At 49.5% G+C, this 14,495-nt stretch overlaps 1 protein-coding gene across 3 annotated transcripts in view; it reads left to right on the top strand.

The window, feature by feature from the left end:
- Positions 1 to 8,563, top strand: part of PAX7 (paired box 7) — a 119,810-nt gene extending 111,247 nt beyond the window's left edge. For 2 of the 3 annotated variants that reach the window (XM_012555786.1, XM_023732021.1), the window contains one exon: positions 8,333 to 8,448. In XM_012555786.1, coding sequence (XP_012411240.1) covers positions 8,333 to 8,448 — 116 coding nt within the window. Of the gene's footprint in view, positions 1 to 8,332 lie in introns of all 3 variants that reach the window. The other variant, XM_004377195.2, reaches the window with a different exon arrangement.
- The last annotated feature ends 5,932 nt before the right edge of the window (positions 8,564 to 14,495 follow it).

The raw sequence follows: 14,495 nt of genomic DNA, 5'->3' as shown, positions 1-14,495 counted from the left end.
CACATTTTAAGTTGGATACTAATTTTCATTGGGAATAACTTGCTCTGTACTTAAATTTCATAAAAATTTAAGTGAAAAGTAGATTCACATACCCAAGGTGTTCCAAACATAATTAAAAGTTTTCTAATAACTAAATAATTAGATTGAGTATCAGTTTTTAAATTTAAATTACATAAAATTAAATAAAATGTAAAACTTCGGCTCCTCAGTCTCACTAGCCATATTCCAAGTGCTCAATAGCAGCGTGCGGCTGGTGGCTGCCCTGTTGGACAGGACGGCGTTAAGAGAGCCTGCTTCTTTCCGCCTCCTGGGTATGGGGCAAAGCCCATTCTGAGCACTCTTCACCCCTGCCCCCATCAGCCTTGGTTTCCCCCAACTCTGAGTGGGTGTCACATGCCCACCCAGCCACCCTCCCCATGGCACCTTGCCTGGAGATGTTGATGGCAGACCCTCACACCAAAGGCTTGAAAGGGCAGGCCCAGACACAACTTCTGGCCGGTGCTGATGGGGCCAGCAGCAGGGCAGGCCGGGGCGGGACCAGGGGCCCGAGGTCACCCTGAGGGTCAGCTCCCCTCCTGCCTACCTCCCGCCAAAGGCCTCACCTCCTGGTGTCAAACGAATCCGAAGGGCGTGTGTTGAGGGGCAAGACCTCCAAGCCCGAGGGCATCCTCCCCGCCAGCTGCCACCCTGGCCTGGCCTCCCTGACCTCAGCTTCCTGACCCCTCCTCACCCCACTCCTCTTCCCATGGCCTTGGCCTCCACGGCTAAATGAGGGCCAGCTGTGCTGGCCTCCACCTCCCAGCTGTGCTGGCCTCCACCTCCCAGCTGTGAGCATGGCCCCTTCTTGTGCATGCGTGTGTTTTGCATGCATGCATGTGTACACGTGTACATGTGAGCATGAATACCTGTGTTAGGAATATGTTATGATTCACGTATGTATGAGTCTGTGAGTGTATTGCGTGCATGCGCCGTGTCAGAGTAGTTCGGCATACAGGTGTTAATGTATGCATGTTTGTGTACAGGTGAGTACACGTACATGTGTGTAAATATGTGAGGGGGCACATGCGGGTATAGGTGCGTATGGCTATTCACAGATGTATGAGTATAAATGAGCAGATTTTGTGCGCATGCAATGTGTATATGGGGTTGTGTGTGTAAATACACACGTACACACATGCTCTAGCATGTGATTATACGTGGGTGGCTGTAACACATGCAAATGTGTGTTTAAATGTGCCTTGATTGTCTACATGTGGTTGAGTGTGTCTGCGTACTGACTGTGTGTGTTTGGCATATGTGCTGTGCACAGGTCACGATGTGGATACGTATAATACACGTGTGTGCGTGTGTATAGATACATGTGTGAGCATGCAAATATGTGTGGCTGTGTGTATGTGTGTAGACGTGCATTTGGGCATATACATATGCTTGAGTGTGTCTATGTATGCAACTGTATGTGGATTTGAGTGTACGTGTATGTGGACATGTATAGTATGTGTGTGTATGTGTAAATATGGGGGTGTGTATGTTTGAGCATGTGCATAGGTGTGGCTGTGTGTAGAGATGTGCATTTGGGCATGTACATATGGTGTGAGTGAGTGTACAAATGTGTGTGTGTTTGCACAGGGAGCAAGTGCATGGATGTACATAACATGTGTGTGCATGTATGTTTGAGTGTAGGGTGTGCATATGTGCATGGGAGTGTTTCCAGAGGGGCTCAGAATGACCTCCTGACCCAGGCCATGTTCCTAGGCGTGGAGCAGGATGCACATGCTCTTGATAAAGATTTGAGAGCAGCTCCACGGCAGGAGCAGCCCTGGGCCTGGGGCAGTCGTTAGTCACACCCGGAGCCCCATGCCCCACTCTAGGGGTGCCTGCCCAATTGGGAAATAAAATTAACCCCATAGCCAGCACAGCGGCAGCAGGAGAGGGGGGCATCAAAACGGAAGGGCCCAGGAGGCGAGAAAGCAGTGTTTGTTCCCCGTTGCTGGGAAAAGCCGGAGCCAGAGCAATTTCCTCCTCGCCTCCTCCCTGCACCCTCCTCCTTCCTCCACCCTTCTCCTCTCCTTCCTACCCCTCTTCCCATTCTCCCTCCAGCGCCACTCCTGCTCTCCTCCCACCCTGCCCCACTCCTCCTGGGACAGCTCAGAGTTCTTCCTGGGCCACATTCTCCAGCTCTCCCCAGAGGGAACCCCAGCACAGACCCCATCCCACCCCACAGAGGCTCCCAGGTCAAGTTGAGAGGGGTAGGAGGAAGTTTACCCCTCTGTGACCAATTAGTGTGGGCAAGTCACCTTGCCTTTCTGAGCCTCAGTCTTCCCATCTGTGAAATAGGGGCCTAGGGATTGGACTCAGTGATCTCAAAGCCCTTCCATTGTACAGTAAAACCTGTGAAAGCCGAAACCTATGTAAGACTGAAACTTGTCAGAGAAGGAAAAGTCAAATATTTTCCACTGAAACAAGTGACAGAAAAGTGGTAAGACTGTACCCTGTCAAAGGCAGAAACCTTGCAAGACCTGGAAAAACAAGGCAGTCCTGTGGAGTTCCGGCTTTCACAGTTTTCACGATACCATCTGCCACACCTTTGATGTTCTGGACACACTGTGTTTCCACTGACCACCTGCCCACATCCATGGGCGACTGAATACACCTGTGACTGGGCCTCCACAGCCCATGTGCAATAGCCGCTTGTCCCAACCCACCCCTGTGTATACCCGGGTCCACCATCATCTGCTCACCTCTGTCCCCATAAAGTAAGTACATGTGCTCAGGACCTTCCAGTCCCCTCAAGATACTGCTTATTGAGAGCTCATGTGTATAGATACACTGGGCACTGGGCAAAACACGTGTTTTTCATTCCATGAAGTTCTCAAAAACCCCACCCCAAAACCAAACCTGAATTCATTGCTGTCGAGTCGATTCTGACTCATGGCAACCCCACGTGTTACAAAGTAGAACTGTTCCATAGGAATATTATTTGTCCCCAGGTTACAGATGCAAAAACTAAGGCTCAGAGAGGCTAAACAAGTTTTCCAAGGTCACACAGTAGGTGAATATTACACTCAGGGTCTCCTAACTTCAAACCCAGTTCTCTTTTGGCTAAACCACAGACTTGTGCAACACACCCAGTAATGATACACACCTGGATCCACTGGTGTGTAGATTCACCTTCATTACTTCTCTTGCACCTATACGTGGATAGACGCATGCACAGAGATTTATTTGTATGTGAGTAGCTACTAATGTGTGTATACTCGTGGTGTCTTAGTTACCTACTGCTGCTGTAACAAAAAAAAAAAAAAAAAAACCCACAAGTGAGTGGCTTTAAAGGACAGAAATTTATTTTCTCACAGTTCGAGAGGTTAGAAGTCCGAATTCAGGGTGTCGGCTCTAGGGGTAGGTCCTTCTTTGTCTGTTTCAGTTTCTAGTAGCTGCTGGCAATCCTTGGAGTTTCTGGGTTTGTAGATGCCTCTCCACGTGTGTCTGTCATTATGTGGCGTCGTCCCCCCGTGTGTGTCTCTGTGATTATTCTGATTTTTTTATAACTCCAAAGTGATTAGGTTTAAGACCCACCCTACACTGGTATGACCCCCATTAACATAGCAAAATAAAACCTCTACGTCCAAACAGGGTCATATTTACAGGTACAGGGATTAGGATTTCAACATGTATTTTGAGGGACAGAATTCACATGGCTACAAGATATAAATACAAAAATGTATGTGTAAAGGAAGGAGGGAGTTTATTGAGCATCTACTATGGGTCAGGTCTTTCATCCTCACAGCCACTGTATTCATGGTTATTCCCATTTGGCAGATGTGGAAATGAGATCCCAGAGAGGTTATCTGCTCAGGGTCACCCCACTGGTACTCACTGACGTGTATGTAGCCACACCTACATCACCACCCTGAGACAGCCACATTTCCAGGTGTGTGTAGAGTACACATGGAACAAACTCTTCAGCAGCCCAGTGCCCCTCCTTTCCCTGGGCCTCTCATCTTTCCCAGGGACCATCACACCTTCCTTTCCTGCTCCCAGCCACTGTCTGTCCATCTGTCCATCTCTCCCCATCCCTGGGGGTGGGGTGGGGGCAGGGGGGTAGGGACAGGGCACATGGCAGATTAATATGCCCCTGGTGTTCCCAGAGGTCAGGGCCATACTAATGATGGGGCTGATAGAATGCAGAAGTGTGAAAAGAATTTTAATAGATCTGACAAGTCTAATAAGAATTTGTGTCTAGAAGGGTCCTCCTCTGGGGCCCCAGGCTGACGAGGCACTGACGGCTGAGATTTGTTTCCTGGTTGGCATCGTCTCCACAGCTCCTGCCAACTCCTGATTAATCTAATTTGAGATGTTTAGAGCTCAGGCACGGGCGAAAGGGAGAGGAGGGGAGACACAGAGAGACAGAGGGACAGGGGAGGGCCACTGACAGAGACCGTAATGAGAAATGTCACAGCCCAGCCCTCGTCGGCCCCTCAGCTGGACCCCAGGGAGGGGAAGGTTCCAAAATCCGTGGGGTGCCCTTGAAGTTGGTTAGGTCATCGATAAAGTTTGGCTTCTTGGCGTTTCCTTGCTCACCTTGATGGGGCTTGGGTAAGCACCTACTATGCGCTGGGCCATGGGCTGGTAACTGGGGGAGACAAAAGAGGAGGAGGAGACATACAGAGTGGTTAGAGGCACAAGTAGGACACATTCAGGCTCTTCCACCTCCCGTGCTGTGTGTGACTCTGGGCTGTCAATCCTTCTGTGCCTCAATTTCCACATTTGTAAAATGGGAACAACAGTACCTAAAGCATGGGGCTGTTGAAAGAATTAAATGAGCTAATGTCTGCCTATATGGTCTCTGTGAGTTAGAATCGACTCAATGGCAACGGGTTTAGTGTCTGCCTAGCACATAGTAATGGAGCCATGATGGCACAGCGCTTAAACCTTCGGCTGCTCACCAAAAGGTCGTCAGTTCGAATCCACCAGCTGCTCCTTGGAAACCCTATGGGGCAGTTCTACTCTGTTCTCTAGGGTCACTATGACTCGGAATCGACTCGACAGCAATGGGTTTGGGTTTTTTAGCACATAGTAAGTGTTCAATACACGAGGGATCTCCCTGTGTTGTTCTCATCATTGTTATGCAGAGTCAGCTCCTTCAGCCACACCCGCAGGCATATCTGTAGAGGTTAGTTATCAGAGTTGGCATGGTGCGGAGTAAGTATGGGCAGGCAGCAGCCTTCTGGGACACAGAGGAAAGGTCATCTGATTGGTGGCTTTCCCACATGCTTTGGACTAGTCACTTACATTTCCTAGAGTAGAAAATGGGACCAATGCAGGATTTGGGGTGTACGCTCTAAAGTACTGTGCACATACGAGAGGATATTCCATTGGGAGCAGCAGGGTGAAGGAAGCTCATGGGGCTGGTTAGGAGCTGGCATCAGACTGCTTGAGTTTGAATCCTGGCTCCACAATTTATGAGCTATGTGGCCTTTCAAGCTATACAATCTCTCGGAGCCTCAGTTTCTTCATCTGTAAAATGGGGATAATAATACTGCAACCTCATAGAGTTGTTGTGAGAATTAAATGAGATAATGCACATAAAGTGCTTAGACAAACAGGACTGGCATAGAGCAAGCTCTTGGTAAATGTTAGCTCCTCCTCCTCCTAGTCTTATTGTCACTCTGAGAATGAGGCCTCCTGAAGCCCAGGTAAGACTGGCTCCAAGTAGCAGAGAGTAGTATGGCCAGAGCTGCAGGGTCCCCCCAAGGCCAGACATGGGAGATGTCTCCTACCTCTACTCAGCATAAGGGGCAGACCCAGGGCAGGGCAGGGCCTGGCCACATGACCCCTACTCCACCGACTGGGAGCCTAGAATCTTCGTGGCCTCGGAGGGAGGCTGGCAGTGCCCCAGGGGCTCTGCTCAGGCCCTGTGCAGGCATCACCTGGCAAGCTGAGGGCTCAGGATCCAGACACGCCAAAGAGACTCCAGAGCATTTGCACGCCCTTTAGGAATCTAGGCGGCCATGCCCTGAGCCCTCTGTGCCCAGCATCTTCAAGGACACTATCTCACTGGATCCTCACAGAAGCCCTTGAGGCAGACTGGGATTTGTTCTCCCCATTTTGTTGTTGTTGCCAGGTGCCACTGAGTTGGTTCCGACTCATAGCAACCCTATGTACAACAGAATGAAACACTGCCCGGTCCTGCGCCATCCTCACAATGCTTGTTATGCTTTGGCCCACTGTTGCAGCTACTGTGCCAACCCATCTTGTTGAAGGTCTTCCTCTTTTTCACTGACCCTCTTCTTTATCAATCATGATGTCCTTCTCCAGGGACTGATCCTTCCTGATAACATGTCCAAAGTACGTAAGACAAAGTCTTGCCATCCTCCTCTCTAAGGAGCATTCTGGCTGTACTTCTTCCAAGACAGATTTGTTCATTCTTCTGACAGTCCATGGTATACTCAATATTCTTCACCTACATCATAATTCAAAGGCATCAATTCTTCTTCAGGCTTCCTTATTCATTGTCCAGCTCTCACATGCATATGAGGTGACTGAAAATATCGTGGCTTGGGTCACGCGCACCTTAGTCCTTAAAGTGACAGCTTTGCTTTTATAGATGAAGAAACAGACCAAGAGAGGCAAAGTGATGTATTTGCTCAAGCAGGAGGTAGCTGGGACTCCTGAGCCACGTCTTTCCTTGTTCTTTACCTCCTTGCTCCCATCAAGGGTCACATTTGTTACTAAATCCCAGGCCTAGGACCCCACTACTTTTTAGCCCACATTTATTGAGCACACCATGTGCCAGGCAGAGTGCTGACCACTTATCTCACTTAATTCTCACAACAACTCTTCAACTTAGGTGCTATTCTTATCCCCATTTTACAGACAAGGAAACTGAGGCTTGGATAGGTGAGGTGTCGTGCCCAAAAATCACACAGTTAATAAATGGCAGGGGCAGGATCTGGACCTAGGTCATTTGAACCAATAGGCAAAAGCACCTCCCATGGCTCAATTCTTGGTCCTGTTCACCTCTCCTCCCTGGGCCTCACCTTCTGGCCAAGTCCATCACCTCCTGGCCCCACCCACCTGCCCTAGGCAGGACCCACCAACCTTGGAGAAGCATGTAGAATGTTGCAGGGTCCCTCGGTGGGTGGGTGACAGCGTGGGCACTGGGCTAGGCCTCGTGATAGCCAATCCTGTGCTCTTTCCATCTTTCTCTTGCCTCGCATCCTAGAGTCCCAGGAGGATGGTGTGGCCTCAGCTGCAGATCTGGCTTAGGAGGCAGCATCTCTGTGTCTCAGAAGGTCTTGGGCACACTCCAATCAAATCATTTGGTCCGGGCTGATTTCTGCTGTTGCCTCAGGCAGGCACAAGTAGTTAGAGTCAGGACAACATACCTGTACATGCAGGCCCAGTGGTCACACCTGCACACACACACACACACACATACGCATGCACCCTGCTCAGGTGAGAACTCACCTGTATACAGTACCTGTACAATCACAGACGTTCCCACTGTTTGTCTACTTGCACAGGTGCACACTACTCACACACATATGTGCACACGTGCAAGTATTGCTCATGTGAGTGCCCATTACTATGTCATGAATAGTCTTGTTTCCACTGTTGATGCACACACACACACACACACAAGTGCTCACCACTCAGGTGAACACACACCTTCAGACTCTGATCCCTCTCCTCGGGTGACCAGAACTGACTAAGGCTGTAGATCTCAGCTCCCTGCATGTCAAGAGTCCTGATTCTTCCTTCTTCCTGGACCCCTCAGTTCACCTGCAAAAGCTGCTTTGGCATTTTGAGCCAGGGATCTTGCTTTGTGTCTTCCATAAGCTGGGCCCAGAGTCCAGAGAAAGTAGAAGAATCCTGTCCTCCGTATTACCCGAGCTCAGTGGGACTCATCGGATGTCCCCCAGAGTGGGGATATATGTAGAGGGCTTGTTGGAAGGGTAGACACATTTTACTTCACCCAACAATGTGAAATACCCTTCTGTAGCTCCCTACAGAACCTATGATGTTTGCTAAATATTTGCTGAATGATTGGATAGTAGGTGAGAGAAGGAATTTCATGAAGAGATAGATGGGTGGATGAATGAATACGGATGGATGGATGGATGGAGGGAGTGATGATGGATGGAGGGATGGATGGGTGGATGGATCAATACATGGATGGATGGGTGAATGGATGGATATACGGATGGATGGTTGGATGGAAGGATGGATATATGGATGGATGGGTGGATAGACGGATATATGGATGTGGGGTGGATGAAGAATAGGCAAAAAGAACTGCCATTTCTAGCAGTTTCTCTCTTTTTTTTTTCAGCTGCTGTTGATTACCTGGCCAAAAACGTGAGCCTCTCCACACAGCGTCGCATGAAGCTCGGGGAGCACTCTGCTGTGCTGGGACTCCTGCCCGTGGAAACTGGCCAGGCCTACTAAGGCCCCTGGGGCGACTTGCCCCAGTCCAAGCCCCAGCCACACCCTTACTGACCCCTAAGCCTCCCAACCTCAGTCCCCTCATCCCCCTGGGGTCCCAGGAGGCCAGGAAAGGAGCCCCATTCCCTTCTCATAGCTGGCCTTCTGGAGATGTGCAGCCAGTCTGTCCATTCACTTGTGGTTAGAGACCCGGCATGACCCCTTAGAGTCTGTCCCCTCCCTCTCTCCCCAGGAGGGTTTCTGGTCAGGCTGCAGTGCTCCACCACCAGTTAAATCCTTTTGTGGCCTCTGTGTCATCTTGGGCATGGAGACTGGAAGCTCACCCTGAATGAAGCAACTTGGGCATCCAGAAGATGATGGTGCCTGAGACTAGGTCCCTGGAGCCTGATGGACTTTACAGCAGTGGGTGGTCTGGTTAGAGGTGGGGGGAAGCTCACAGGACCGCTCTCAGCTGAAAGTGCTGGAAGCTGGCGCTTCCAGCAGAGCCTCTGAACCTGGGTCAGACTACAGCCCTTTCCTCCTCTGGACACTGCGACTCCAGCAGAGAGAGGACTCTAAACTGTAGGGTCCTCTAAGCAGAGTTAGCAGGGTTACACTCATGCCTCCCCCAACAATCCTGAGGGCTTCAAGACCCACCCCACACACCCGCTGGCCCAAAAGAAGAGCTTGACCAAGGGGCAGGGCCATGTGGGGCGGGGCTTGTCAGCCATTGGCCAGGCCTAGGGTACAAGAAACCAATCCAGGCATCAGGAAGCAGAGGACTCCTCGACTGCAGCCCAGGTTCCAACCTTGCCTCACTGCCCCACCACATGGGGCCTTGGGGAGCAGGCATAACCCTTCAGTTTCCTCACTGATGGGATGGGAGGGGGCTGGGATCCAGTCCCAAGGACACGTGAATGAAGAGGCATAAGGTGGCTTGGAAGGTGGTTTTCTTAATGGAGTCCCTTCGTTTGTGGGCGGCAAACCTTTGTTGCCAAAGGCTTCGGCTCCATGCTTTCAAATTCACACTCCATGGAGCTTCGATTTGTCACAAAGCCTCCAGTGGAGGCCGGAACCCACTCTGTGCTTGTCCAGTCCTCTGGGAAGTTGGCCTTCATCTTCCTGTGGGCCCCTTTAAGCCACTGGGGGTGCAGAGAGCTTCTCTGGGAGCTTTGGAGAGGTTCTTGGACCAGGCAGGACCGCTTGCCCCACAGTCAAGACCACTGATCCCCTTGGCATTTTGGTGGTGCGCATGTTCCTGCCCCTCCTAGAGTGGGATCTTTCAATGCTAATCCTCTCTCGACGGAGACTTTGTCTCCTGCTCCAGCACAGCTGGACAGGGGCAGATGTGACCATTTTTCAAGCAACCACCCCTGGGCAGAGGGTGATGCCAAAGGTTGCAGAGAAGAGGGAAAAGGCACCTTCCTTGACCACTCCAGTGGCTTCCTCAAACTCCGTTCTGTTTAGGAGCTGGGACTTTTATGGGACAGTTCAAGCCCCTGATTACTCCTCCCTGGAACTTATCATCATCTTCGCCTATATATCAAAATTATATTCATCTTCGTCATCATCACCATTATAATCTACCCTTGGACCACCTTTATCAAGTACTGCTGGGTAAAAGGCATTTGTGATGGGAGACACAAGCACTGAATCCACAACGATTGGACCAAATTGCTTGTCCCCACCCCGACACATGAAGCCACCTCTTTGCTCAACCCATGCCTCTTGCCCTCAGCCAACAAGATGTTCCTGGAAGGAAGGGCTACTGCTTTGGGAACTGACCTGAGTTCCTCCCTACACAGAGGTGGCCAGGGCCCTGGGGAACTGGGCTGCCAAGATGCTAGGACACTTTCCTGCTTGGATGTCACCACTGGGCCAGACGCTCACTTGTTTCTCATCTCCAGACTTATAATGTCAGGCCTGATCTGGACCATGTCCAGGGTGGCTTGTATCTTCAGTTTAGAGAAATTTATTAATTGGGGACAAACAGACTTTTTGGTAGCAGAGGACACCCAGATGTGTGTGGCCCATCAAGGTTTCATTGGAGCATCCACTGCAGGAGACTTTTGGTTCTTCAAGTTCTGGACAAAAAGGAAGATTGTCTTGTCCCTTGGTAACCCACTTCATGCTTTCATAGCTGTCATGGCCAGGAAGCTCTTCCTTAAGATCAGCCACAGTGTTTATCCACATTCCTTAAACAGTCAATCTTTCTCCCTGGAGGCCTGGCTCAGAAAGTGTCTGAGTCTCCTTATACCCTGTGTTACTCAGGAGCAGGGATCTCAGGCAAGTGACATCAAAACTACCCAGACCCACCCCCAGGAGGTAACATTCCAGTGCTAAGACCAATCCCAAATATCTGCTTTCTATGGTAAAATGGAATTGAGATCTGCTTGGGAATAAACCAAATGATTTTTCAATGGGTTCAATACCTCTGGATTTCTCCCAAGCCACCATCTTGATAGAAAATGGAACTTATTCCCCTAGAGGACTCACCCTCCCTCAGAATGAGGCCCTTGACCCAGACAGGTTTTCCCTAAAACCCCATGTATTAATGTGCTTAGCTAACTCAGTCTATAAAATTCAGTCTTGTGTTGGCAGCTCACAGCTTCACCAGAGAGATGACGTTGGACAAGAGGTACAAGGTCTCAAACTCTTGGGGGTTGACCACAGCCTGAGAAAGAAGGCCCAAATCCCAGTGGCCAGGCCATCCCAGAACAACCCCCATCCATCCCTGTAAATAGAGTCTGTAGCAAAATAAGAGATGTTCCTTCCAACTTATCACAAGTAGCTGTTGGTCCTACCTACGGGGCCCCCCCACTTCAGCGTTCATTGTACATTAGTTGGAAACTTGGTGATGTGCTGTTCGTTTATAGGAAGTTGACTTTTTATATATATATATATACTAAAAAAGAAAAGAAAAACCCCACAGTGCGTGTCGTGCTAGGGCCAGGGACCATCTGTAGGGATATATCTGCATATCGTGTGTTTCAAATTATACATTCCAGGATCTACTGGGTTCTTTCATTTTTGTCGCTTTGTTTTTTTCATTTGGTATTTCTCTCTTGCTATGAAAAAAAGATGTGTAAGAACCAAGCTATGCTTTCATACTCTTATTTTTACTTGATTTACTCTTTGCCGTTCCTTTGCCAGAGGAACATGAAAGAGCAGAGGAGACAGAGAGATGGGGGACAAGAGAAGGAGAGAAGAATGAAGAGAGAGGTTTCCCCAGAAGACAAATGAAAAGGTCAGATTTCTAATCTGACTATGGGCCAAGAACAGGACAGGACCAGACTTTGACTTTTCCACCAGAATCCAACATCGTTCTAGATGGAGCTCATGAAGCATTCCGATATTTGGATCCTGGAACTTGGTGGAACTCCATGATTGGCCAACCAAGAAGGCATTCATCCTCTGGGGCCTCTCTCAGGTGGATGTTCTCTCAAGCCCCTCGGATGTGCCCTTCACTCTTGGACACTTTCTGAGGTAGACAGGTCTTCTCTCCTCCTCTCCTGCAGAGGCACCAAACCAACACCAAGTGGGAGTATTCTAGCCGCCATCTTGAAATGCTCAGAGACATCTGTACTTAATGCTTCTTCTGTCGACTCTAACCCTGCCAATCCCCTACCTGGGAATTCCTATCTGGGAAATATCTACATAGCACTCTAGATCATTCCTTCTTCCTAGTAACTGCAACTTTGTTGCTTCCATGTGGAAGTGAGAGTGTGTGCATTGACAGTGTGAATGCAGTGTGCGCGTGGGTGTGAGCGTGTGTGTTTAAATATAATTGCACCATAATTTATTCAGCTATATGGAGTAGTAGACTAGAAAGAGAAACTGGTATTTGCTTTAACTACCTGCTGCTTGTAAGCGCTTCCTCTGTAACTCAGGCGTAACTGTTATACATTAAAAGAAATTAAAAGCATTCTGAAGGTTCTGTGTGTTCTGTTGATTGCCAGTATGTGGCTGCCCTAAAAAGGACTGAGGGGTGACCCAGAATCCTTCTGACCTAATTTAAAGAGTCAGAGTAGGAACTGCATTTCTCTTGAACCCCACTTTGTCCCCCACTGCCAACCAGCTTCTAGGCACCTAAACCAAGAAGCCAGTTGCCATCTAGTCAATTCTGGTTCATTGTGACCCCATGTGTTGCAGAATAGAACTATGTTCCATAGGGTTTTTATGACTGTGTCCTTTCGGAAGCAGATCACCAGGCCTGTCTTCTGAGGTGCCTCTGGATGGGTTTGAACTGCCAACCTTTCAGTCAGTAGCCAAGTGCTTAAACATTTGTGCCACCCAGGGACTCCCAGGCACGTAGCAAGTGCTTAATCAGTATTCAATCGTGGATGCTGTTGTTTAAGCACCTTGCTGAGCTTGTGGGAATAGGACAGTGTCAGAGAATGAGCTGAAACCTCACTTCTGTCTCCCCAGGACAACTAAGCCTGCTGCTAAGTCTAGAACCCTCTGCGGCATGGAATGTAAGAGGGCTCAGAAGATTACATATTGCCTTAGAAGCTGAGCCTGATATACTTACTGGGCAGGTGAATTATTGAGGAAGAGCTCTTAAAAGAAATCAGTAAGAGTGAAGGAAGCAAGATAGGGCATAGTTTCAGCTGGAGTCTGGCTTCAACCTCATGCTGCGGGGTGTTATGGAGCCTGAACTGTAGCAGAGAGTAGTCCTGCCTTGAGGCCAGGGGCATAGCCGTTGGTATCACAGAGTCAGTCAGTCAGGGATCCCTGATGGCACAGTGGTTAAACTTCATGCTCAGCTGCTAACTAAAAGGCTGGCAATTTGAACCCATCCAGCAGCTCCACAGGAGAAAGACCTGGCAATCTGCTCCCATAAAGATTAAAACCTTGGAAACCCTATGGGGCAGTTCTACTCTGTCACACGAGGTCACGAGGAGTCAAAAATTGGTGCTATGGTACCTAACAACAACAATCAGTTCATCATTGGCTGCTGGCTGTCCCTGTGGGTGTGGGTGGCTGGGTACAGGGCTTAATTGCCCAAGCATCTCTGGTTAAAGTGGCTCTTGTGGGCTGAGGGCACTTCTCCAGAGAAAGGTACAGCTATGAGCCCTTAGCAGCAACGTTCACATCAATTAGAGGACAGGTGTGCTGGCCCAGTAAAGGGGATCTGGGCAGCATATCAATGGTATCTACTACACAAATGTTCTCCTGGCTCTAAATCAGGGTACCCATGGCATTGCAGGGTGCCGGTTTCCTTGGATGATCTTCTGAACAGGAAGGAGGAAGGGTGAGGGAGTTGTTAGGAGAAATCTGGACATGAAGGAATGGTAAGGTGTTCCTGGTTGACCTGGCCCACTCCAACCTGGCCCAAGTTCTCCAGGGCAGGCCCTGGCAGGAGGTTGGGTCTTCTCAGGGTCTGTGGGCAATCAGAAGGCTGCCCCCAGCATTCTCCTCCACATAAAGTCCTTATAGTGTGATAAGCCCCGTACCAGCCCCCTATGGAACCTAGGCAGCTTGATGTCAGAACCAGTGCTCCCAGCCTTGTTCTACCCCACGTCTGTTCCCCCGCCTCCTCCCCAACCCTGCCCCCTAATCATTCAGTAAGGCAGTGAGATATGGGGGATGTCTACAAATAGTCAAGTCCTTCTCTCAGCTCTACTTTTGACTCACTGCGGGTCCTGAGATGATTTTCTCCCCCTCTTGGACCCTATTGTCATTTTTTTAAAGCAGTCTAGAAAATCTCTAAGGATCTCCCAGGTTACTATGACTCCCCGGTTACTCAGTACAATTCTACGACAATAAACTGAGCCAAAGAGAAGGTAGCCCGGAGAGCACATGCATGATACAAAAACTGCCTACCCCCATGCTGGGAAAACAACACGAACTGTTAGGTGCTAAGTGGATGATACCAAGGAGCTCCCAGACCAGGCCTCTGCCCTTGAGGACCTCGAGACAGCTCTCTGACCCCCTCTTAGGGAGCTTTCCTAGAAGTCCCACCAATAACCTTTGCTAACATCTCATTGGCCACCTCTAGCTTTAAGGGAGGACGACATTGGTGGTTCAGTGGTAGAATTCTCACCTTCCACCAGGGAGACTCAGGTTCC

Source organism: Trichechus manatus, unplaced genomic scaffold, assembly GCF_000243295.1.
Source record: "Trichechus manatus latirostris isolate Lorelei unplaced genomic scaffold, TriManLat1.0 scaffold00048, whole genome shotgun sequence".
Lineage (NCBI taxonomy): Eukaryota > Metazoa > Chordata > Mammalia > Sirenia > Trichechidae > Trichechus > Trichechus manatus.
Note: the sequence above shows the minus strand (reverse complement) of the source record. Positions and strands in the feature narration are given on the sequence as shown.